Source organism: Candoia aspera, chromosome 4 (assembly GCF_035149785.1).
Source record: "Candoia aspera isolate rCanAsp1 chromosome 4, rCanAsp1.hap2, whole genome shotgun sequence".
Classification (NCBI taxonomy): Eukaryota; Metazoa; Chordata; class Lepidosauria; order Squamata; family Boidae; genus Candoia; species Candoia aspera.
The window spans coordinates 37,960,950-37,986,634 of NC_086156.1; the positions used below are offsets into that span (position 1 = coordinate 37,960,950).

At 37.1% G+C, this 25,685-nt stretch overlaps 1 protein-coding gene across 1 annotated transcript in view; it reads left to right on the forward strand.

Moving 5' to 3' along the window:
- KCNH8 (potassium voltage-gated channel subfamily H member 8) overlaps nt 1-21,028 on the forward strand; it is a 190,078-nt gene extending 169,050 nt beyond the window's left edge. Inside the window, exons 12-16 of the mRNA XM_063303872.1 lie at nt 3,300-3,338; nt 7,152-7,507; nt 12,770-12,876; nt 16,266-16,342; nt 19,792-21,028. Coding sequence (XP_063159942.1) covers nt 3,300-3,338; nt 7,152-7,507; nt 12,770-12,876; nt 16,266-16,342; nt 19,792-20,484 — 1,272 coding nt within the window. The 3' untranslated portion in view covers nt 20,485-21,028. The remainder of the gene's footprint in view (nt 1-3,299; nt 3,339-7,151; nt 7,508-12,769; nt 12,877-16,265; nt 16,343-19,791) is intronic.
- The last annotated feature ends 4,657 nt before the right edge of the window (nt 21,029-25,685 follow it).

Sequence of the window (25,685 nt, forward strand, 5' to 3'; positions counted from 1 at the left end):
ATCCTTGTTCTTCAATGTTTTATTTAAAATGTGATCCAGTTGCCTTTTAGGTTGCAAAATGCTCTTAATATACAAAAATTAAAAACAAAACAGTAGTAAATACCCAAATTAATAAAAGGGACAAAGATAAGGCACCTGCTTTCCAAAATCCGTATCAAAAAACAATAGCAGTCAAAGCTATGGGTCATCTAATACAAGGCAACAATCTGGGAGAAAGCCATGGAAAGTAAATTATTCTTGGAGATTCCCTTGAAGGCTTGGCAGTTTCAGTTTCAAATGCATTCTAGAGATCCTTTTGGCAGGAGCCAGCTCAAAAAAGGGTGTTTTTTTTTGAACCTCGTGCATGGACTGCTCCTCAGAAGCAGATAACCAAGAAGAGGCAACCCTTACAAACCAAGCAGCTGTGGGTCCAAGCAGCCCTCCAACTCACCAAGCTTCTTAATGCATAGTTTAAAACATAATTGGAATGCATAGTTTAAAACAAAATCAGAAATGGATAGTCAGCCGATGCAAGACACTTACAACATACTGTAAGTGTCTGTACCAATACTCAGATGCCCTATTCTGTACCAACTACCATTTCCAAATCATAAGGACAGCACTGCAGGTATACAGCATGGATATCACTAGTGGATGAATATGAATGAACAAGTGAGACAAAGTCAAAATTCTCCATGGTATAACCATGTAAACAGATAAAAGGCATTTCTTCCTACCTCTGCTATTTTAAACTTTCCTAGTAACAGGAAAATATCCAAGTAGCCCACTTGGTGTTTTAAGAGAAGTGCAACCCAGTTGAACACCACTTCTAGTGGCCATTTTTCTTATAAGACTGAACCCAAATAAAACTTTCTACAAAACACTATTTATTTTGTTGTAAACCAACCAGACAGCTTCCACTATCGGGCAATTTAAAAATGGTGACAAATAAAATTTAAGAGCTACACAGCTCCCCTGGGAAATGGGATACTTTAACCTAAACCTGCTGAAAAAACAAGGAAGATAGAATATTATGAAACTCCATGGGCTGGAGTTCCTCAGCATCATCTTCTGAGATGGTCCCCTAGGGTAGGCAGGAGTTAGCCTAGGGTAGCCATATTATCTATGCCCAGTTTCTGGAATATCATGGCCCATGGAATTAAGAATGCACATCTGTATGTAAATCATATATTCCATTTTTAATATTCCATTTTTCACTAAAGTAACTAGAACATAAAAATGGCAATAGTAATTGTACTTATTACTGGATTAATATATTCAGAGTGGGGTGGGGACAACTAAAGTGATGTGTTCCACAGTTCTGCTTTTGAGGCAGCTTTTGGCCATTGCAGGTCTCAAACACGGCAATGGCAGTAAGTCGTCTGTTCATTCCTCACTCACATACAAGTGTTTAAGTGAAGATAGACACCTTTTTCCAGGCTGTTATCCAGAGAGGCAAATTTAGAATTAATACAAATAAATAAAACATAATATTTTTTCATCACACTGAAAAAGACAGTTACCTGGTGAGGTGTTTGCCTATTCAGGTTGCTCATAGGTTGATGATGAGCAACTTGCTATGCCCCTACTATCTATTGTTATAGATTTTCTAGCATTAATCTACACTTGGACTGAAGAGTCCCTCAAATTCAGGATGCCTTCAATCAAGGGATTGCTCTCAGAGGTTTTCAAAATGTTCTTTGCAAGAAAAGGATATATATTCACTCTGTTCTCCACTATACCATTCCCCTGTAACATGTGTTGGACTAGTTTTAGGCTGCCTTCGATTAAAGTTGTATGGTCACAGGAGGGTGGTGTAACCCTAACTATTTAAGGATTTTCTCTTGCTCATAGAACAAGCTACTATGTAGTATTCCTTAATTTAATTTTTGCAACCAACCAGAATTTGAAACAACGGTTGTTGATTGCTTATGAATTCTGGCTTGTTCTTGGTTTGTTTTTGTGCTTTAGTTCTTCTGGGTATTTGCAGAGTCAAAAATTTGCTATAAAGGAATATCATTTTGTCTATAAAATGACTGGCTTATTCCTGCTTTGTTCAACAGGTTATAAGAAACTCTGGCTTATTGTTATATGCAAAGCCAACATAATTACCATCTGGGTCTTCATAAAATTAAATTAACTACTACCAAAAGTTATGCTAGACCCAGAAAAATAGGGTAGGACACATGGTCTCTAAGAACTCTCTCCTGGACACTTGCCAGTATGTAAGAGGAAGCACCAATTAATGATGAGAACATGTAGTAATAGCTTTGTTCAAGACAAGCAACCTCAAATTCAGGTGCTTTTTCTGCCTAGGTTTTAAAATGTAATTTAGGGATATTTTTAAAATTTTACTTACCTATTTGATTATTCTATTTCTATTATATAAGCAAGATTCTTCAAAAAGTAGGTTGTGAAAGACTTATGCCATCAGGCCAATTACAGAAGACATCTAGGACTTCGTAGATCAGTGGTCTGACTGAGTTCCTTTTTATCTTATTTCCAAACATATTTTCTAGATTCCTGACCAATTTCAGATCTGGCCTTGCTTAATATCCATCAGTTCTATCCTAAATAAGTTTATTCATGAGCAAGTGCCATCAACATAAACAAGGAAGTGTTTTCAGCTACACAGCTCACATGTGCAGTTCCAAAGAAAGAAGCAGTAGGAACTCCTTTGTATAAAATCACAAAATCTATGGGTGAATTCATAGGATCAGGCCCAGGACATTTTGCTGCCTGAAACAAAGAGCATGATGAGACCTCCTTCCAATCCACGAAAAGACACAAATCAGATTAGAAGTTGAATTGTAGTTCAACATTGGTAGTTGTGTTTCATCATTCCCCAGTACAAGGGAGTTGTTTAGTGGACACAGGGCAGGCTAAATGGTACACATGACTCATAATCTTGCCATGTCTCTCTGCCTGGCCACATCTGCATTCTGAGATGTCCACCTCATTCTGCTAAACATAGAGCTGCCCCTTAACAGATATCAGATCAAGTTCTATTGCTTTTCTTCAGTATTTCACTTCACTAAGACACTATTTCGAGATGAATACAAGATCTCTCTATACATTCACCATAAATACAACCCTCCTAACCAAAAGGGGCTTTGGTATAATGGAATGTGCAAGTCCATTACTTTTCAGTCATTCACTTTATACTAAAATATTTTGTTAATTAATGTCAGAAACAAACATGAAAGGCATCTGATGTGAGATTTCCCTTTTACATCACTCCATGCTCTAAAATTGGTTCTGGAAACCACTCTTGTGCAAATTCTGGCATTTGCTATTTCCTCTATCTGTTGTTCTTTCAGGTAATCACCAGATTATCAAACAAGTCTGCCATCTGTCAGGTATGGATGTCCAGTTTTAATACGAGATTACCTATATAATTAACCCCAAACCCTTTTGAACAAAAAAGATGGATGCCATTTCTGGGATCTGCCAGGGATTGAATTTTAAAAAGGGGCCGTATCTCTAATTGATGTGATCAAGTTGGCATGGATAAGTTGTGTATTTGCATGTCCCATTGCTACCCCTGCATTTGAAGTTTAAACCCTGCATGTTTGCCTGTTGATATATGTGGGCATATCTTGATATACAAAATCTTAAGTTCTAATTGGAAGTCTGTGTCATTTCAAAATATTATGTGGTTGTTTGCATATTGATTCTAATGTTTATCCTGTGCATTTTCTATATTATATGTGGCTGTCAAATTTGAAATATTAGGTTTTCCTCGGCTTTCTAAATGAGATATTTTTAATATGTCATATTAAAATCAAAGTAGCAAGTTCAGCATCTTGGCTGCACTGAGAAAAAAAAAGAACTAATTAAAATTCATGTCGACATTAGAACAAGACAGAACACAAAACATGACAAACATTTTCAGTGGTATTATGAACATAGCTAAAATATACCAAATATTTCTTCACAGGATCGCATCAAAGTGGGCTGGATTGAACATACTTTTTAAATGATCTGGCCAATGCTTACAAAAATAAATGGGACTATGACTTCCTTCCACCCAAGAGATTTTGGGCAATTTCCCAGATGAGCCCTAGAAAACATTTTATGGTTTTCTGTATACAGACTGTATTTCAGTAGATTAAACCAAAAAGAGAGGTATTATCTAATCTGGCATGCTGCTTTTTGTCCAGACAAATGCCCAAATTTCAGTACATATAAGACAACAGAGCATTCTGGACATATTGGTCCTAAATCCTAAATATAGGATAAACAATTTAGGATTAAATATTTAGGGTTATCAGATCTGGGCTGCAAAACTCCGCACAACCACCAGATGGCAGCAAATGACCAGTTTCCCATTTTTCTCTACTGCCTTTTAGTGGTTGCTTGACTTGTTGTAGCTCAGTTCCCTAAGCCTTAGGTATATTATAATCACCCAGTGACGAAAAAAGAAAGACATTAGGCGCAGAGGAGTGTCAAAAGCTGCCTAACATCAGGTCAAACCATTAGTCCTTCTAGCCTAAAATTATCAGTATTGACTGGCAAAAATTTCCAGGGTTTAGGCCGGATTTTTTTCCAGCCCTACCTGGATATACCAGTGATTTAAACTGGGGCTTCCTTCTTTCAAAGCATAAGTTCTGTGGTGCTGTGCATGCTTCTAAAATGATTCGGAAGAACCGCTTGCTTTGGACCTTCTAAAAACAAAAACTTCTGCTATTCTTTAAAGCAGCCTGACTTTTTAAAGTTTCCATGCAAACCTGAGGGGAACAAAAGATGCTGATGTTTTTAGGAATCCAGTCATTAAAGTTAATACAACTATGAAAACACCAGCACTGTGTTTTCAGTCTCATACAGAAGCCTGAAAAGAATTGATCTGTTTTAATAATAGCAGAGAGATCCCCCACTCACACCTGCATGAAGTCCAAAGCATTTAATCTAGCAACATCCACGGGGGTGGGGTGGGGGGTCAAAGTGGGCAAGGCAGAGTATTGTGTGATGCAAGTTCCACCCTTTTGTATGTGCATCAACATTGCACACTCCACCCACCATGTTGCCAATGTTGACACTCCTGCAGGTGCCATCTACCGAAACCGAATAGTTTTCAAAGTATGGATAGTCCCTCTGCTCTGGTCTGCCTGTGCTCTCTCTTCCTCTTCCTGATTATTATTACACTCATTCCTAGATTTAACCTGGATACCAAGTACTGATTTTTACATTAGCATGCTAATGCATTAGTGCACATTAGCAACTTAAGATGAATTTTGCTGGCTAAAACTAGAAATATACAGTCTTTATTTTTCTGACTAAACTAATGTTTCAGTCTGATTAACATTGTCACTAACCCATTTATCCATAGACTTTCTGCTATGGAAGATAACACTGGAATTGAACTATAGTGTGCATGGATAGAGATAAAGAGAGAGAGAGAGAGAGAGAGAGAGAGATTAAAAACAATGCAGTCCACTGGCTGGTTTTGGACTGGATTTTAAACTTTTAGCCCAAATCCACTTTTAGCCAGTTTGGCTGGAATTGAAAGCTAACTCCTTCTTTAGGGGTAACTGTCACGATCTTTGAAACTAATGTATTTTGTAAGTTACTTGTTGGCACAAAGAAAGGAAGGAATCTTTGTCACCTTGATTTCCATAAAAACATTCTCATACACACCTGCTATGTAAGGATAGAACAGGCCATTACTTAGAACTATTGCTCTAAGGTTTGGATAACTGAATGTTACTCATTTGAGACAAATGCAGATTGTATAAGGAATTAATACAGCAAATGACACAGAGTAGGTCTAATAGTATTGACAGAACTAGGGTTATATGTGATTTTAAACCAAACTGCATATGTAACATTATTTTCCTTAACTTACAAATGTTGCCACTTTTATTCTTGCATTTCACAATGTCTCTGTTTCAAATAGTTCTTCATGAATACTCATAAACCGTAATTAGACTTTCTGCTGTTCAGCACTGCTCCGCTATTTCAATAATCTACCAAACTTTCTGCAAGGGCTTTCAGCATAGCCTGAAATACAACGAGTTGTATTCTTCCTCAAAGAGACCACTCACCCGCTACTAGCATCGTGGAAAGTTCTGGTTTATGCTCCCTTATTCAGGATATGAAGATCGGGGACATGGAACCGGATTTAAGGGGCTATTCCAATTATAGAGCAGCTTCTCCCAGGACACCCATCTATATTATTTCTTTCTTTATTTAACAATTATATAAGAACTACCTCAGGCTACTTCAAATGAAATGCAAGACTAATTAAACATGTTGATTATATATTTTTATTTCTCATGTCAATCTATTTTATGGGTTAGAGTTGTTTTAAGATTCATGTTTTCTCTTTGTACTGAACATTTCTTTGATCAGGTGTGGAAAGTTGGTCTGGTGGCAGATGCCAGGGTTTGGCATTGTTGGGCATCTGATGAGATCCATTCTCCAGACCAATCCCACTGCCAATATTCCCCTGGCCTGCTATCCATTTTCTTCAGTCTTGCTATTGCCACTTGTCTACCTGTCTCCTGTAAGCAATTGAGTAGTAACGGAAGTAAGTAGGGCAGCTTCTCTTCTTCCTCTCCTCTCTATCTGGGTATGTCAGTGTTTCTCAACCTAGGTGGCTTTAAGGTGTATGGACTTCAACTCCCAGAATTCTCCAGCCAGCATGCTGACTGGGGAATTCTGGGAGTTGAAGTCCACACATCTTAAAGCCACCAAGGTTGAGAAACACTGGGGTGTGTTATTAATCCATCCTAAAGAGAAAGAATAATAACATGGGAATAGATAAATAAACAATAGCAACAGAAGTGAATTGGATCAAGGCCCACACATTACACTGAAGACAGTGCTGCTTTAACGATAGGGTACAAATCTTTAAATTAATGTTTAACATTAATATTGAGGATATTAATCTCTCAGAAGGCATTTGGTTTAGTGTGAGCTAAAATTATAGAACATTTATGGTTAAATACTTGACTGCATTCTCTTCAAACAGAGAAATGTTTTATATGTACCTAGCAGAATCATACTTTTAAAAAATTCCAAGAAACTGCAAAATGCCTACAAATGAATCATGGCTGGGGGATTGGTTAGATACAGGTGGTTATAACTTAACAGGCGATATGCTTACACAGCAATTAGCTTCCTTTCTTTTGAAAACTTTTAATATAAATATAAATGATTCACTATTTTAGCCAGACTCCAAAGGAAATGGCAGCATAAATAAAAGACTTCCATCCATTGTGGAGGATGAGGAAGAAGAGGAGATGGTGGCAGAAGATGAGGCAGCTACTCTTTCTCCAGTCCACACAAGAAGCACAGCCTCCCAACAGAAGAAATCGGGAAGCAATAAAAGCTATCTTGGGATAAACTTGAAACAGTTGGCCTCAGGAACTGTTCCCTTCCACTCACCCATCCGAGTTTGCAGTGCAACCTCCTCTAGAACCAAGCACGAAACTGAACTCCATTATTATTCCAAGCGGAAAGAGAAGAACCTAAAACTGCATCTTTCATCACTAAACAGCATCATCCCTCCTGACCTCAGCCCTCGGTGAGCATTAGGGAAGTCTTGCTGAAATATACTCCTTCACATGCCATTATTTTTTCATTTTACTAAGCCATTTTTCTATGCCTTGATGTTATTTCCAATAACACTGCTGTTTTCACAGGTCTAAAGGATGCCTTTTGTTGGTATTTGGTTTTGGCTACAAGACTGCAGTGGGGAGTATCATTATGCAGATTAAACAGGGACTGGAACACATACAAGATTGGGCCCAGACTGCACCAACAAAACTGACCAATGACCTATTTTATTAACAATAAGGATAATTGAAGTTCACGCTCAATTTTCCTGGGGTGGTTAGTAATGCCGTGGGCCTTAGACAGTGATATGCCTTGAGCCAGCACTTATTAAACCTTGCTTTTAAATTCCAAGTATCTTCAGATTTAACCCACAATGATAGTAATCCAGCTGATTTTATTTATTATTGATTATGTATTGGTTTTATTGTGTTAATGGAAATTCTATAAATTGTTGGGAATCTGGTTGGAGTATATAAGAAGGAAGGGAGAGAGAGGTATAGAGAGAGATGCCTATAAAGAATGGAGATTTTGATAGCTATGGTAAAACCTAACAACTAAAATCGATATATAAACTAGTACTATATTTAGAAAACAAAGTCAAGAATGCAGTAACAATTACTTCAGGGTACTCAATATTCGTTTACTTCATTTTATTTTCAGTATTCTTTTAAAAAGTATTGTTGCAATCTGAAACTGAGTGCTCTGCAGATTTTTGTGAATGATTTTCATATAGAAAAAATATGCCATGATATATAAAAATGATATGACAAGTTTTAAATAAACTGTGGACAGCTATTGTTCAGGAGACAAACAGGTGCTAGCGGATGAGTGTATCTGTTATGGCTGGTTTTGTCATCCATAATACACCATGCCCAGAGCTGCTTAACCTTCTTCCTTGTGAGAGAGAAACAAACCAATAAGGCACTGTTAATTGTAGCTTTCCATTCTATCTGAATCAGAAAACTATGTTTAAGCATTTTCAAATAAGTTGGAATATAAAGCTGCTGGCTTCCATAGCCAGATTTGTTTAGGAGATCTTCACTGTAGTTTCCATTTCAGACCAAACAAAAATCTGTTATTAACTGGCTTCCTGACTAATTTTCCCATTCATAACAGAGCAAAGCAATCGTATATGGCTGCACCAAACTAATTAATGCCGCAGCTTAAGCCAATTCTTGATCATTTCCATATGGCTCTATATGACCAGTAACAGCCAAGCCCTCATTTGAAGATGTAGTTATGAGTCTTATTGAGCATATATTAGGGAACTCTCTCCAAGTTTTAACTCATGATCTCGCCATATGTAACATTTGCACTACTCCTAGACTGGCTCCATGCCTAAGTGATGGCATGTTCTTCTTATCACTAGGCAGCAGAGCTGATTAATTTCTGGCACAGCAAGAGTTTAGGTGGAAATCACTGCAAGCATCAAGCTGCATCTGAAGTATCAGCACCTGGAACTAAGTGATTTCCCATTAGCAGTAACTCTTGCTTCTTCCCACCTCTTGGCTCTTCTACATTCTCTGGAGTTAGAGGTTATAGTAGTGCACCTATGGCCCTCTTTGCCCAGTCTTTTGAAGTGAGTCAAGGATGGCCTTGCCCTTCTCACAACAGTTGGTCATTTTAAAAAGCTACAAAACTAAAAGCAGCGCAAAGTTCAGAAGCAGCTGTACCATCGGCTGGCTGATTATATTTTTGGCCTCTGGTCAGCTGATTGGAATACCGGTCAGGTCACAGTGGTGCAAAAACTGTGGTTTCAAGAACAATTGCAAGATGCTGTGAATCAGCATGTAAGGCTTCCAAGAGAGAAAATCATGAGTGCATGCAAGTGTCAAGTTCCATCAGATTGGAAAGCTTCCCTAACCTTTACTGGACAATCTTGACTGCATAATTCTCAGAAGTCCTAAACAAAATCAGCATACGAAATGGGAAGTTTGTACAGCTCTACATGAGCAGCAGTTAATTATACAAACCTTGAACAAAAGGCCAAGATACTCTTTCAATTTTTTAGCAATCTTTAGTTCTTGTTTAAAGTTGTAACTTTCTTAAGCCATGAAAACAGCCAAATCTGGTGAATTTGGAATATTTGAAAATATTCCAAATTCACCAAACTAAAAAATTAGTTGCAGGGCTGACAGAATATATTCCCACTTCCCTGGGCTTTCACTGAGACAATAAATACAATTTAAGGGGAAGTTCATCTATGCAAAGTCCACTGAAATTATTAGAAGCTATGAATGAGTATGATGAGGTGTTCCCTTTTTCATTTTCAACTGACTTATACAGCAGAAAATAGCTGTAGTAAGAGATCTTCACTGCTATGTTGCTGAATTTAGCTTAGGACAGATAGGAATTAAAGCAAGCATCCTTAATGGATATTCTGTGACCTGTGTAAAATAGCTCAAGAAGTTATTGCTCCATCATACTGACTATTGTGCTATTTTCATTATGCTAAATATATCTGTGAGTGCTATATAGTTGCAACTATAAATAAATATTTATCAACAGATACATAGTTGCAAAGCTTGCATAAATATTCATCAACAGAGCTTGCTTCAATAAATGATGAAGTCCCCAATTTTGCATCTCATCAGTTTGCATAATCACAGTAGAGAGTAGTCACCTGCTGAATTAAAAAGGCATATACTGTATGTTTGGGATGGAAATGTCCCCTTATTCTAAACAGGTATAAGTAAGTTCAGACTTGTTCATTTCGGACAAGGATTAATGGTGAAGGGTATGCTTTCAAATTACAGAAATATATTTATTTATTTATTTATCAAATTTGTCACCACCCATCTCCTCCGACTGGAGGGACTCTGGGCGGTTTACAACACATATAATAATTAAGCATCTGTTTTAAAACATCCTCATTCAAAACACTATTTCAGTGGTGAAGAATGGCGGGGAAAACTTTCTTGCTGTATCTCTAAATAAGACAGAAGGGAAGGAGGGGGCATGTCTGCTAAACGGCTTAAGAACAAAGCAACCAATCAGATGATACAGTGAGTGTAACATGGAGGAAGCAATGCTGCAATTTGGATGGCATTCTACCCCCTGTTCTATTATATTCTGATGCCTGCAGACAGCCTCCGTTCATATAGTTATGAGTGAAAGGGCCTTATTGAAGTAGACATATACTCATGAGTAGAGTTGGCACTACACTGAGATGGAATTGCCTCCACCGTGCTGCATGTCCACCTACAAGATCACTATACTCAGTTTCTGTATTTGCAAGCTAGAGATGGTTCTAAAATTCAGTGAGGTCCCCCACTTGGAAATAGTTTGTTGAACCTCCATGGTTGGCAAACTTCCAGTATAGCTTGAAAATATTTTGAGAAATTAGAACGTCAGTGAACTAACATCCTGATCAATAAATGTCTGTCATATAGTGAAGTTTAATATTCATTTGCTTGCTACTTTGCATTTAGCTTGTTAGATGGCAAGTACCTCTTGTTTTCCTGTATGAAACAAATATACCAGAGCAGCCTCAGGCGTTGCTCCTGTAGCGATCATAACACAGTGATCAATTTTCAAGCTGCAGTTCTCAAAGCAACAACACAGCTGCTCCTGTGCTTAGAGCAATTAGTTCCTCCAAGGAAAAGCATTTTGCCCCACTTTTTAATCTCTGTTCATTTACCAAAGTGTGAACAGTCCTAAGACAGGAATGCAATCACTGAAGCCAGTGGAACATTCGCAGTCCCCAGCACCCTTCAGTAGCTCCCAGAATCCTCCCCCCAAGTATAACCAAAACCCAGGTTTTAGTCTTCTTATTTTGCTTTGAGCAAAAGGATGAAGATGGTTTGAACAACCCAGCGTGGATCTTAAGATTTACAGAGGTTTAATGTGCCCTTTCACGTAAGAACCTTGAAAATTCCATACACAATTCTGACCCTGGTCTGCCTAGAATATCTGGCAAAGTCTGTGCAGTGAATGTCCAGACCAGCTTGGGCAAGTTCTCTTATTCGTTGACAGGTCAGACAGACCCAGCACGCCATCTGAAAGAGCAATGCCTAACAGCATGTAGGCCAAGGCCAGGGAGCTGCTCATCCTTTGGGTGAGAAGGGAAAACCCTGTGTTCATTTTGAAGATCCAAGCTGGTTTTCTCTGGGGACAGGGTGAGGAAGGTAGCTCAGGATCCACGTTTCTAAAACTTCCATGAAGCTTATGCTCAAATGTACACAGAGGGGGAGAACCTCTAATCTCCTAACAGCCTCTGATTAAACTAGAATAACAGGAGAAACAGAAATCCAGGTAAAAAGTTAATCAAAGGGTAATAGGGAATGGTTAGCTAGGATGGTTCTCTGGTATTTTGGTATTGTGTTCTGGTATCTTTTTTACAATCTCTACAAGCCCAAGGTTTAGCCAAGATTAAGAGCTTCTCTCTACCCTCCTCTCAAAATACCTGCTCCTCCTTGTCCCCTCACGATCTGCTCTGAGTCTTGTCTTCCTGGGTAGTTATCCTTTGCGAATTCTTTTAAGATGCTGTGATTTTAGCTGCACCATACGATTATTTCCATCAACACCGATCGTTTTTTGCATGGAGCTGTCTAATGTTTAAATATTTTAATTTTCTCTTAATTTTAATAAGGAAATAATTATCTTATCTCTTTATACATTATATGGATTTTTGCACAAACTTTTCCATGATACACATTTTTATTGTTGGCAAACTGCATTTCAAAATTCTGAAAAGTACAAATTTTGATTAAACGTTGGTTATGTATTGGTTAAAAATGACAAATTAGATAAAGTCACATTCAAATGCAAAGTAAATATATATTTCTCCCACCCCTAGGTGCACTTTTAAATCTTTATCAATGCAATAATAATAATAATAATAATAATAATAATAATAATAATACCACCAAATAAGAATCAGCCTCAAGATTAGCAGTATTGATAAATCAACTGATTCTAACTTCAAATGATGTCAATAATATTTCATGCAATATTCCAGTCAGATGACCATAACCCATCAATGAGAATTTCTGAAAGAAACTACAGAGAGAAGCATCAGTAATTTTTTTTATATATAATCAGCAATCTTTATTTTTTTCTTGTAAGAGTTCAGGTGCAAATAATAAGGACATTCATATTGTAAACATTATATTGCCCTAAAAATGTATACACTGTTTATACCATAGCACGATGTATCAATGTGATTTCTGTGAAAATAGTCCAAGCTTATGTTTTATTGTGTTTTCTTTTGTTTTGTTTTTAAAAACAGGATTGTTGATGGAACAGAGGATGGTAGCAACAATGAGGAAAACCAGGCATTTGAGTTTGGCTCTGAACAACTCAGGCAGGAATCCAGAGCATCTCCTACCATCAGGGGTTAGTGCTATATTTAACCACCTTACAAATTATTCACAATGCAGTTTTTGGAGAGAACTGCCTTTTCTGTATTGCACACTGTGCGAAAAATACTTATGTGTAACAAGATTGGCATATCAAGTCCTACCAGAATGAAAAGCCACAGAAAACAAATGTAGAGAGTCCTTCCTGTTTCTTCGACTAATTTTCCTGTCTCTTAAGAAACAGATGAGCAGATTTTTATTTTTGTAAGCATTGCCAGTTCCAAAATCCAAGTTAAATCCTATAAAGCTTTAGAGGCCCAATAAAAGAAGTGAATGCTCATTATAACAATCGTGCAGTTAGGATAGTGACATGTTTGTCTAATTCTGGACGCTGATAGTGTCCAGAACTAAAGAACACAAGGACAAGAATAGGGAAGGATCAGAAGGTAAACAGCATAGTATAAATATGAGTTTTTTTGTTTCTGTTTTTCTGCCATTCAATCGTGACCCTGCAGTTTTCTTGGCAAGTTTTTGGAAGTGGTTTGCCATTGGCTGCTTCCTAGGGCTGAGAGAGAGTTCAGAGTCATCCAGCCAGCTTTCATGCCTAAGGCAGGACTAGAATTCAGTCTTCTGGTTCCTAGCCCATTGCTTTAACCACTAGACCAAACTGGATGTTTAAATATGAGTAGTTAAATATATTCAAAGTATATTAAACAAATTAATAAAAGAATAATATCTGAAAAATAAAAATGAATATTTACCAGATTAAAGCATTATTTAATAAATATTGATTGTTAAATAACTACTGTAAATATATTATAAAACATGATTTAATAAAATGAAACTAATAATTTGAGTGATTAATTTTTCTGCAATGAAGAGAAAGAGAAATTCATTAGATGAATTTTTAAAACAGAATTATTTTACAAATATACATGCAAATATCTAGGTATGACACTAATGTTTGTCTTGATCACCTGCAGAATAATTAATGTTTTTATGTCCTAAGGGTTGTTTTTTACGAAAAATCATGTTCCTTTTTTTATAAACAGCTTTGCCATAAGCTCACTGAAAAAAAAGAGCAAAAGTTGTCTAGACCAAGTTTTAGTCAACTGATATATAATAATTCTGGAAGAGTCCTTCAAGAGTGCATGAAAACAATTGTGTAAAAAATGGAAAACAGTTCAGAAATAACTGTTTAGCTTATCTATGATGGATTTTATGCATGATGAGCAAAGCCATAATGTGGTTTGGTTTTGGCTGAGCCTAATATGTGAATCTACAAATTATAGTTTATTATTATGTGCACACCTTGCCTTTATGGATTGTCCACTAAGTTATGTTTATCCTAGTTAGCATTATGTATAAATGCAGCCCATGTATCATGTAGGAATGCAATAAATCAAATCTTCTTTCTGTACTGATTTATTTTCTTTTAGAAGTGCCCACTCTTTACATAAGCAAGCTGCTGGATCACTTCTGGCTGGTGATAAGAGTTGATCTACCTCTGTGATAATTTGATTTTTGTCCCCATAATTCCTTTAAAAACTCATAGCCATAGCACTTGCATAATTAATGTGAGAACGCATTAAGGTAAAAACCAATCTGCCATTTTATTAATTTGCTTGGAATCAGATTAATTTTTGTCCTATGATCAAACAAATAGGCAAATAATGATCTGGTTATTTCATTTGTTTCAAATATGTTTATATCATTATTCCTGTTCCTTTGGATTTCATAAGATTATCCTAAAAGCTAATCGCATTATTGTCATACAAAGAATACAGATTTTCAGCCATATGAAATCAGCCACTGTTTGTAAAATTTAATCTGCGTAGCTTCTGAAAATGATATAAGGTAGGCCTTTCCTCTCTAAAGGAAAAATAGGACAAATAAAACTTCTAATTTCTATTATCTTTATTAGAATAAATTTACCATTTATCACTAAGAGCCACCATAAGTTTGCCAGGAATGTGTCATGCCATACCAATGTTTCCCCTCCCTCCGTGGTCTAATTAATTATAGAACACCATGGACATACTATACAGGGTGTACCAAAAGTCCCTTAGGCCAATCACAATATGTTTCATTAACTTTTTTCAGAAAAAAAAATGTTACTGTACTTAGGAATGTTCAATGGTCAAAAGAGTAAGGAAGTGTTTAGAAGAAAACGGCAACCAATTTTTGTCTATGGAGCCTGACTTGTGGTACACCCTGAATATTGATTCTAGCAAAAGTTTGATATATGTTGATTGGTAAGATAGTAATCTATAGATTGGACACTAGTATTATTTGCTGGATGAAAAGCAGTAGTACTCAGTGAGGGCTCATTAATGACTCTGAAGCCTCTTCCTCTCTAAAGGTTTCATTCAGCTTGCATTCAGGAGGGAGCTATTTTAGATCACATATGCACAATCTTAGATCCTCAGGGCACATATGGCCTTATGAAAATCTTCCCTTTGGAAGAGCTGTGATTTTTAATACTAACAGAGGAAGCATATTAAATTTGTAGGGAATATTTTTAGTTACCATATTTAATCAGTGTTTTGTTCTGTCTCCGTCCACTTTTGAAGCAGGGCCCACTCTCCTGGGTTGACTGAGAACCACAAGGAAACCAGCTAAAAATTGGTACTCAATAACAAAGTTTGGGTCTGGCCAAATATAGTACTGTCAGAATCCTAGCAGTTTGCGGCATAAGCATGTAAATTACATTCACTTGCAATAGAAAAAAACACTCTGCCAGACCTGAGCCTTGTTGTTAATTCTAGATTTACCCGTCATGTTTTCTCAAGAGGGAAACTGTGGCATGGCTGGAATACCACAGGAACTATGGAAGAATCTCAGTGTGAACTTTCAGCTGTTGGGGAGGGAACTATATCCTCAGGCGAGAAATCATATAAGGGAGAGCTGAGGGCTTTCCCTGAATTAGGATAATAAGGGTGCCTCGTACTCTTTCAACATACTCAGTGTGGTTGCTGAATTAACTAATTCTCTTGGCTGACACATTACAGTGCATCATAAACTAACCAAATGAACACACACATATACACATACACCTCTAGTTAAGAATGTTGTGTGAACATATATTCTGAGTTCTTATTGGAGGCCAAATAGGCTCCTGATGTGAAGGACATAACATCTAACATAACAACATATGACATCTACAGTATACCATTTGAAGATCAAGTACAGTTCTCAACTCAAAAAAAGATTCCATACTTCTAATCCAGATGATCACCATAATGTATTATTTATGACATTCCTAGTTGTTGGGAATTTACTGAGTTTTGAATGCTAATTTTGATATAGTTGATACATAGCTGTTTCCCTGATCTAAGAAAGCTCAGAAACAAGACTAATCCTGTTGAAAAATACATTGGAACACAAGCTTCCTTAACCATGCATCATGCATTGTTGTGATTACAGAGAATGAAGTTGGTGCTGCTGTGTTAGTTATCAAAGCAGAAGAAACAAAACAACAGATCAACAGGCTTAATAATGAGGTAGAGTGTCTTTTTGTGTTTCATTGAAATTATTCTGTACATTCTGATAATATTGTAAGGACCAGCTACAGTCTAGCTGGTTTCATAAAAAGCAGCTTTTGAAAAAAAAAAAGGGGGAGGGGGAATATAGTGTGTTCATTTCTTACCTTAGTAGGAATGAGCATCTGTTCAACAGCCAAAGAGGATTTTTTTTTTTCATGTGCTAGGATTCAGGCTGCAATTTACAATATAATTCCCAGGAGTTTATCACATTAAACTCTGTGGCTTATTTTCAAATACATACAGATTTCACTATAATGCTTATCAAAACCCAGGTAGCATGAATGCGAATGCATTCAGAATGATGGTATTGTCACTTTCTGAATAAACATGAATAGAACTGCACAAGAAAGAGGATTTTTCTTGATAGACCTTTTTTCCTAAAAAAAAAATCTTTTTAAATTATCGTATTTTAATAAAATAATAGTTCTTAATCCAGGTAAGGATTTGTTAAAAATTTACAGTGATCTATGGTAGCCAACAGTTTAGGTATATTATCAATTTCTACAAAATATATACTCTGAGCCTGGGAGGGAGTAGATAGCTTTTAACAACACTGAATGCAAAACTGTTAGCAACTATTTTCTCTGATTCAGGAAAAATCTCCAAAATGCTCACAGCCTCAAAAAGATTAATGATAATTAATCTTTTTGGGGCTGGTGAGCATTATAGGGATTTTTGGAATCCCTTAGTTTATGAGTCACACATGTGACCTTTGAAGCTTTCTTTGTATGGCCTGTAAATTCACAGGATCCCATCTACTTCTTCCCTATGCCCAGTTGATTAGTCACAAGGTAGATGATAAGGAAAAATGCTGCTAATAGCAGTCAACAACCAGCAACCCAAGATCACTGAGAAAGACAGGGAGCCTCTTCTATTTCAACTGCCAAGCAGGCCCAGGTTTTAAAAAGACATTTTAAAATAGTGGGACCATGAATACTTTGAGAGCAATGCAAAAGAATTGCAGCACCTCTCTGCTGCTCATTAAAGCCACCAGGTCTTTTTTCAAGCTTCTTCACAAGCCTGAAAAATGCTGCTGCTACTTTATGAAGTCAACTCTTTAAATTTAATATGACTCTTAAAGTATCCACATCTTTTTTTTCACAGTTTCACAGAAGCCAGAAACAAGAAGGGCAACATTAATTAGTAGCAGAAAGATGATGTGCTCCTAAGGGTTCTGAAGCACTGTTTCCAAATCATCTTAAGCCTGCACAAAGCCTATTTACTGCATGACAAAATGATTTACAAAATCAAGGACACTTCTGCAGATTCCTTGCAGTTATAATGCAGACAATTGCAGATTCAAAAGTTGCAGAGTTCCAAAAATATTAAGATACCATATTTCACAAAACCTCTCAACCCATTCAGTATCCTAGGATAGTAGGATAGATAATAAATTGTTTGCAAAAAAAATTAAGAATTATTATCACATATTTCCAAGTGAAAGGATATTGTGCTTTGAAGCAGTCTGTATTGCCATTTCAAAAAGCTCTAAAGATTCATAACAAGGTTGCTTGGGTTCAGCCTTCTATCCCCCAATAAAAACCCAACAGACTGGAAAAAGGAACGCATTATACAATAATATTTCACACACCAGTATGACCAAAACAAAAAGACAAACTAAAGAGAATTGGAAGTCAGGTCAAGGTGACAAGTAAACTATAATTGGTTGTAATTCTTTAACCAAAGTCTGGCAAATTTGCCTTCCCATCACATTCCTTTATGCCATATTAAATACCATTATAGAAAAAAAGCTTTCAGGTATAGGTAATATCTCCTTCAGGTTGAGCCTAACCCCTAATTACTTCACGGGCACATCCATGTTGTTTGTTTTGGTTGTTTATTTATTTATTGCTCACATTTATATGACTGCCCACCTTACACAAGGTGACTCTGGGTGGCATACAACAACGAGATGAAAACAGTGAATAAATAAAAAACAGTCATTATAAAAAGATAAAATGATTATTAAAAAGAATATTATCACAAATTTTTAAAATATACCAACCCAACAAGAGAGAGCAAGAATGTCAGTCATAGTGGAGCCGTCTAAGAATGTCTCCTGTTCCCAAAGACCCCCCAGGCCTGACAACATAACCAGGTCTTGAGGGACTTCCCAAACGATAGCAGGGAAGGAGCAAGCCTAATTTCAGGGGGGAGACTGCTCCACAAGGAGGGCACCACGGCAGAGAAGGCTCCATCTCCTGGGACCCACTAAATACAAGTCCCTGGTAGATGGAATCCGTAACATGCCTTGCCTGCTAGATCGAATGGGATGGGCTGATGTAATTGGGGAGAAGTGGTCCCTTAGATAACCCAGCCCCATGCCATGAAGGGCTTTAAAGGTCAAGCCAGCACCTTGACAAAAGTGGTTTGCCAATGCCTTCGCTAGGATATCTTTTCAACTCCCAAACTAGCTTACAACTAGGGCATTCATGGGGGGAGGGGAGTGCCAAAAAAGTCAAGATGATGGTCACAACTGCCCAACTGAAGCACTGTCCCTTTACACAAGTAAAAAGGGGTGGGGTTTCAGTCACAACCACCATCTTGACTTAAAAAAAGAGAGAGAGACACCCCTGCCTACACCACTGGCATTCCTTTGAGATCTCTCATCCAAATGCTAACCACGCTAACCCTTCTTAGCTTCTAAACCAGACAAGGATGGCCAGCTGCTGCCAGCCGCCGATACAGCCTTTCCAGGTGTATAGGGATAAAAACATTCAGGGAACACATGGGGGTCTTTTGTACCCCTGCACATACTTTCAATATTAGCATAATAAACAGTACACAAATCCTAAATAGCAATCTTTCAGTCAGGTTCACTCAGAAAACCCTATTTTGTTTCTAATGCATCAAGTGTGACACTGACTAGCATCATATTCAGACATGCAGAATGCAAGAGCAAGCCAGCAAGACTAGTTCCTCTAGCTTTGTTCCCCATGCACAAAGGGTAATATGTAATCAGTGTCAATCTGAAGGAGTCAACTTCTCTATTTGTAGAAATTCCTCTTCCAGGATAGTAACTGTGTTCAGTCCAGGACTAACCCAATGGAAGAAATGTTATGTACAGAAAAGTAGCTTAATTTATGATGATCTCCCATAGGCCAGGAACACAACTAGAATGGATAATTGGGGGATTCAAGGGACCAGGATTAGCTCTGAGCATTCTCCTGATCTTATCACACATTTGGTACCCAAAGCTGCCAAACTCCTGAATAGAGATAAACTTGAAAACTGGTACCATATAAGTGGTTGATCTTGAAATAGCATTTTGGATCCCATATATTTGAGGAGAAATAGTGTTAGGAATGTGCTTATAATTGACCTTCCCTTCTTTTCTTATGATTTGTATGTGTATGGGCATATACAAAGGAATGATTGATTAAATAAATACATTTATGATATTCTAGGTCACTACTTTGACTCAAGAGGTCTGTCAATTAAGTAAAGACATGAAGAGTGTTATGCATCTCCTGGAAAACCTATTGGTGGCCCAGAAATCTCCAGAGTTTTGTGCAGTCCATGGCCCAGCCACGAGTCCCAACATGGAAAGCTTGCAAACTAGAATGACATGGACTACACGCCAACCCTGTATGCATATGCAGGTGCCAAAGGTTACTTGCACCAAAGCACAGCTCTGCCATTCCAATACCATAGTAGGAATCTGGAACATGGATCCAACCTCCGTTGGTAGCAGCCCACAAAGAACGGAATCCCATGTACAAAATTCTACAGATGGTGAATTTTATTGTACTTCAGGCTTTGAATATTCACCTTCCCATTACCATGTTATCCAGAAAGATAATTTGCAGTTTGTAGGTTGCACTTCTCCCCATTCAGACACTACTTTGACTCCTCTCCAGTCTATTTCAGCAACCCTATCATCATCTATCTGCTCTTCATCTGAGACATCCTTACACCTTGTGTTGCCCAGCAGATCTGAGGAAGGCAGCTTTAGCCAGGGAGTTAGTTCATTAAGCCTTGAGAACTTGCCAGGGTCTTGGGACTTGGAAGGAACAACCGGAACTGCACTTGGACAGACCTCAGAAGATGTTAAGACCAGCACAGAGGACGTTAGAGACAGCAAAGCCATAAATGTATAATGGAACCAATTGAGTGGTATTTCAAGCATGTCCCATGGCTGTAAGCTCATCCAGTACTGCATGACAATTTGCCTTTTCTTAGATGATCATGAAAACCGGAAAGATGAAACTTCAAATGGTTAGGGGACCAGCAGGAAGGCAGAGGCTGAAGATGAATGATTTCTAGGTTTCAAAAGCACACTGAAAAGCTTTTTATGCACAAATGTAATTAAATTGGATTGCTCAAGAAACTTTTATGATTCTCTGCAGCTCCTTAGAACCACAGTAGCTGGACAACTAGGGCTAGGGAGCTCTGGAACAGGAAGGCATTGCTGTGTGAAGTGGAGGTGTTTTGTTTTGTCCATTTTATTTTTTGTTCTTAGTGCTTGATTGTTGCTTCCAGATAATACCCATCTTTCCTTGAGGTGATTGAGACGCCTGCTGGTATTTATATCAGAGCTGCAAAGGCTGAGAGACAGTTACCGCTGCATGTCATCTCCTTGACAATCAACCAAATAGACCTGATAGGGAGTGGTTAATTGTTGCACGTTCTTTGTTATATAAATCAGACCTCTTTATCAAAAAAAATTATATATATGCTATTTTTCTATACTTGATAAGAAGTATGTATTTAAAATATTTATAAGGAGACTTAAGGATTTGAGGGGGGTCACATTGCTTGCAGTTTTCAAAACTAATGCATTACCATGTACATGCTATTATGCATTAGATCAAACTGTTCTTAACTTCAAATCTTATCTTTTCTCCACTGCATGAAATTGCAATGAATTTATCCATGCCAATAGAATACAAATAAAGAAGACAGATACTGTTTTATTTACAAAAGAATAAAAGCCAAATGGTATGTACAATATTCAGATAGTCTATGAACTCTAATACTTTACCCAATTATCTCTGATGCCTTTATGCTATTATGCAACATCAGCATTTTCTTCTTTAAAAAATATAGATCTAATAACTATATCTGAGTAAACCCCTTGCGTATGTTCCTCAGTCAAAATAATAACCTGGAAACTGGGTTAAACTGTAGAAAGGAAACATTTCTCCAATAAATTTTTCAAAAATACATATGATTGTTTCCACTAGCATAAAAATGAATCATCAATAAATAATTGTGGGACACTTATCAACTGGCTTACATATTTGTACGTAAGATATCAGGATAAGAAAGTGGATTACCAAAATAGGTATGTATTTGTATTCTATAATATTTTAGATAAGCTGGTGCTTTGATGTGCATTTTGAATGTGTCGTCATTTAAGATCTTTCAGGCTAATTGGTAAAGAACACAATTCTTTTCAGACTATCCATAATAATACTAATAATAATAGAAACAAAATTGTTGTCATATTTTTATGATTAATCAAGCTGCTGTTATGAAAAGTTAATGAGAGCAAAGGAAGAAACTCTAGATCAAAGTCAAAGCTAAAGGCTACCATGCACTAATTTAAAAGAAGTCTAAAAATACTATTTTGTGATTGACATGCATCACTCAAATATAACAGGTGTTTTGAAAGAATGAAACAACTGTTTTGATTTCAAATTTTATGGCTATAATGGAATTCTGTGGAACTTAGCCCATCAAATATTTCTGTATAGAGAAAAATCTCCTGTTTTGGTCACTGCACAGATATTCATTTTTATTTTTATAGCCAACCCATCTTCCTTCATTGGCCAAGTATTTGAAAGTCATACTCTGTCACCCAAAACAAGGATTTCCATTGTGCCATGGCTCCTACATTCTCAAATCTCTATGATAAAAATTGTGATTGCTTTCTTGTCCAGTTGGGAGCATATATGTCCTCTGCTGAGCCACTCAGCTGGTAATCCATTGAGAAATCTGGTACAAGTAAGTCAGTTGTAAACATTAAAAAGAAAGATCTACTTAAAATTCCTTCTTTTGTATTATACCCACTGGACTATAGAGGAAGCATGAAGAAGCATAACAAAATTAGAAACACCAATTCTCAAAATTATGTGGTGAAAAGTTCGGGGAGTAATGTCATATTCTGGTGAAAAACTAATTTTTGCAACTTGTAAGGAAATGTTAATTGAGATAGGGCTACTATATACAGTATGAGCTGCAAAATTCCAAATTATTTCAAGGAGTGAAGTCTATTTCAACACATACACCAATTGTTACCTTATGGTAACATGTACATATACACAGTTGAAGCCATGGATAAACAGTGGAGCTATTTGTGATAAATTTGTTATCCTTTAAGTGGCCAGGCCACAAGGCTCTTTCTTCTTTTTAAATAAAGCTGTGGGATAACAAGATGACCAAGAAGATATAGACAAGATTGATATAATTACACAAAAGAAAAAACAATGCAGTGACAAAAGATTTCAAGCAGAATAAAGGAAATATGTCTCTTTCCCCATAACTTCTATTATTTATATGCAATGCAGAGGAAAAAGATCCCTGTTATTTTTCTAATTTTAAATTATGTCCATGAAGAGAGGTGAAAATGCTTATGATTCAGATACCTGTAATGTTTTTTTTGTTTGTTTTCAGTAGTGTGTTTGCAGCTTACATGGATACAAGAATCTCAACAGAATTATAATTTCTAGTTTAGGTCTCACAAAAGTAAGCCACAGCTTCTAAATACAATATCTGCCTTCAAATAAATATGAAATACTGTTGTCTTTGCAGGCTAGATAAACAAAATAGCAATGTTCCAGAAGAAAAACATCCTCTCATACATCTAGATAAAGTTTACTACTGAAAATTAATTACATCAGTTTAACGATGATGCTGTCAGACATTCCTCAATGGAGCCTAAATCCTGATTTTTTTGATAACCTGGTGGCCCATTAATTTAAAGTGGAAGCTCCAGAGAAATAGGAATGGATACTTCAAAAACAGAAAAAATGAAGCATAAAACTCTCAGAGCAATTTGTCAATGTTAACTGAAAGCATATAGTCACTGGCTGTAACTATAACTTTATGGTAAAACAGGCCACTTTTAAAACACTGGTCTAGAATGATTTATATCGCATCCTAAACCTGAAAGTTAGAACGTGATAATATTCCTCAAGCAATTTAAAATGCATAACATTCTCCAACATTACCCTAGTGTAAAAGATCTGGTTGTAGTTCTCCTGCCCAATGAGTGGGAATTATGCCAGCAAGACCCTCACATCTGCAAAACAAGGATACCTCTCAGAAACGAGTAAGACTTAAACCAATCTGCCCAAATGAGGTGCTTTGCTCATTTGCCCCAGCCACTCTCCTGCATCTACAAGATACATCAGCAAGGACAGAAACAAAGTTCTTCTATTTGTTTGTCAAGGAACAGTCAAGATAAGGAGCTTGGCATCCAGAAAAAGAAACCAGAGTGCTCATTCATCACCGCCTATGGTGAAATACACTGGATACAAAATCAGGGTTTATTTAGATCAGTGCTTGCTCTGCATAGCCATTTGTTTTCTCAAATGTTTTTCCTTTTTATGTTGTTATAAATCTTAGTGCATTGTGTTGCTTCCATACACTGATATCTGTATAATATGTCTAACAATTAATAACTTTCTATTATTTAAATGACTTATAATATTCAGAATAGAAAAAAAGAAAGAAAAATATATTCTATCAATGTTAATTACGATTCTTTTAAAACTCGGCTCTTTGCTAGCTCTGATCCTGCTGGGTGAAAGGACTGGCTTTTTGCTTCTCTTTGTATTTTCTCCCCACTCAGAAGTGCCCTGTTTTGTTTTGTTTGTTTGTTTGTTTTGTTTTTTGTGGGAGTCACTTCAAGCCTGGGAGACCCAATTTTACACTGCCAAATCATTCACTTCCAAATCCACCAACCCCTCTTGTTCTTAATTGTGAAATTCCTCTGTGTCCCCCAATTCTATGTTTTGCATCTAAGTTTCTTTCTCCCACCAGTATATTTGATTCTCCTGATTTTACTAACTCCAAGCATTAAAAGAAAAAACCTCTTGCTCAGAATTGGCTATACCCTTCGACTCAGTGGCAACCACAGGAGAGTTCAAAATCTACAAGATGGCAGGTATAGCATTGTGATCCAAGCCCCATCCTTTTCATATATGCATGACATGACATGCACATACAAAAGGGTGGGGCTTGATCATAACATCATGTCTGTCATCTTTCAGATTTTGGCCCCTCCGGCCCACTTCCCCATGGACACTGCTGCTTGTACTACGAGGAGGAGGAGGAGAAGGAGGAGGTGGGGGGAGATACAGCACCTGCCAAAAGGCTGTAAATCTCCATTGAAAAGACAGAAGGTATGAAAGTATTGAGGAACAATAAAATGTAGTAATAATAAACAAGGTGGCTAACAGGCTTAAATTTATATACACAGAAGATGAAAGAAGGAAAAGTAAAAATAGCAAATAAGAACAAGAGTACTAGACCATATTTAAAGTACATAAGGCAGCGAGAATTACAAGAATGCTTAACCGTTAAGTCAAAACAAAGCTAAATTGCTGTATGACAGTCTAGTAGATTATTAAAATACTAATGTATCAAAACATTTATATAATTAAAATGTGATAAAATGCAGAAGTATACACTAAAATTATAAAGTTCTACCTGTAATACTTTCCATTCTGAAATGGTACCAGGGCATCCACAGGGAATGGGGACCAAAAAAAATAAGTCAAGATGGCAGGCTCCAACTGGAGTTTTTTGACCCAGCCCCTCACCCCCAGACACCCATGTGGTATTATGCATTCTACAGTTTCATTTAGCTGCATGTTAAGTCTACACTCAAATCCCACATGTGAAGGTTGCCTCAAGGATATGGGATCAGTTTATTTGGATCAGGTCACCATGAAGAACTTGATGTCAGAAGCTGCAAAAATGAATATGCATCAGCTAGAGAAGATTTTGTAAAGAAGTCTTGACAGTGAAAGAAACAGGCTTTTGAGAGCAAACTAAATATCCCATCATCACTTTCTCAGAAGCTTGTCAACTTGCTTTCACCAGGCTGGGTTTACATAGCAATTAAAGCAAGCTTATAATGTCTTCACCTACTCATATAATCCAGAAGGAAACACATGACCTCACGCCATCTATTATTCATCCAACTGCATGGTTGATGTGTACAGTGGAGGTGGAGGGCATTTATTTTGAGAGCTTTGTTATGCCAGGTGCTGAAACCCAGCCTGTCCCAATCCACCTTTTCCCCAATGTGTTAATGTTTACTGAAGCTACAGAGAACTATCATGTTGGG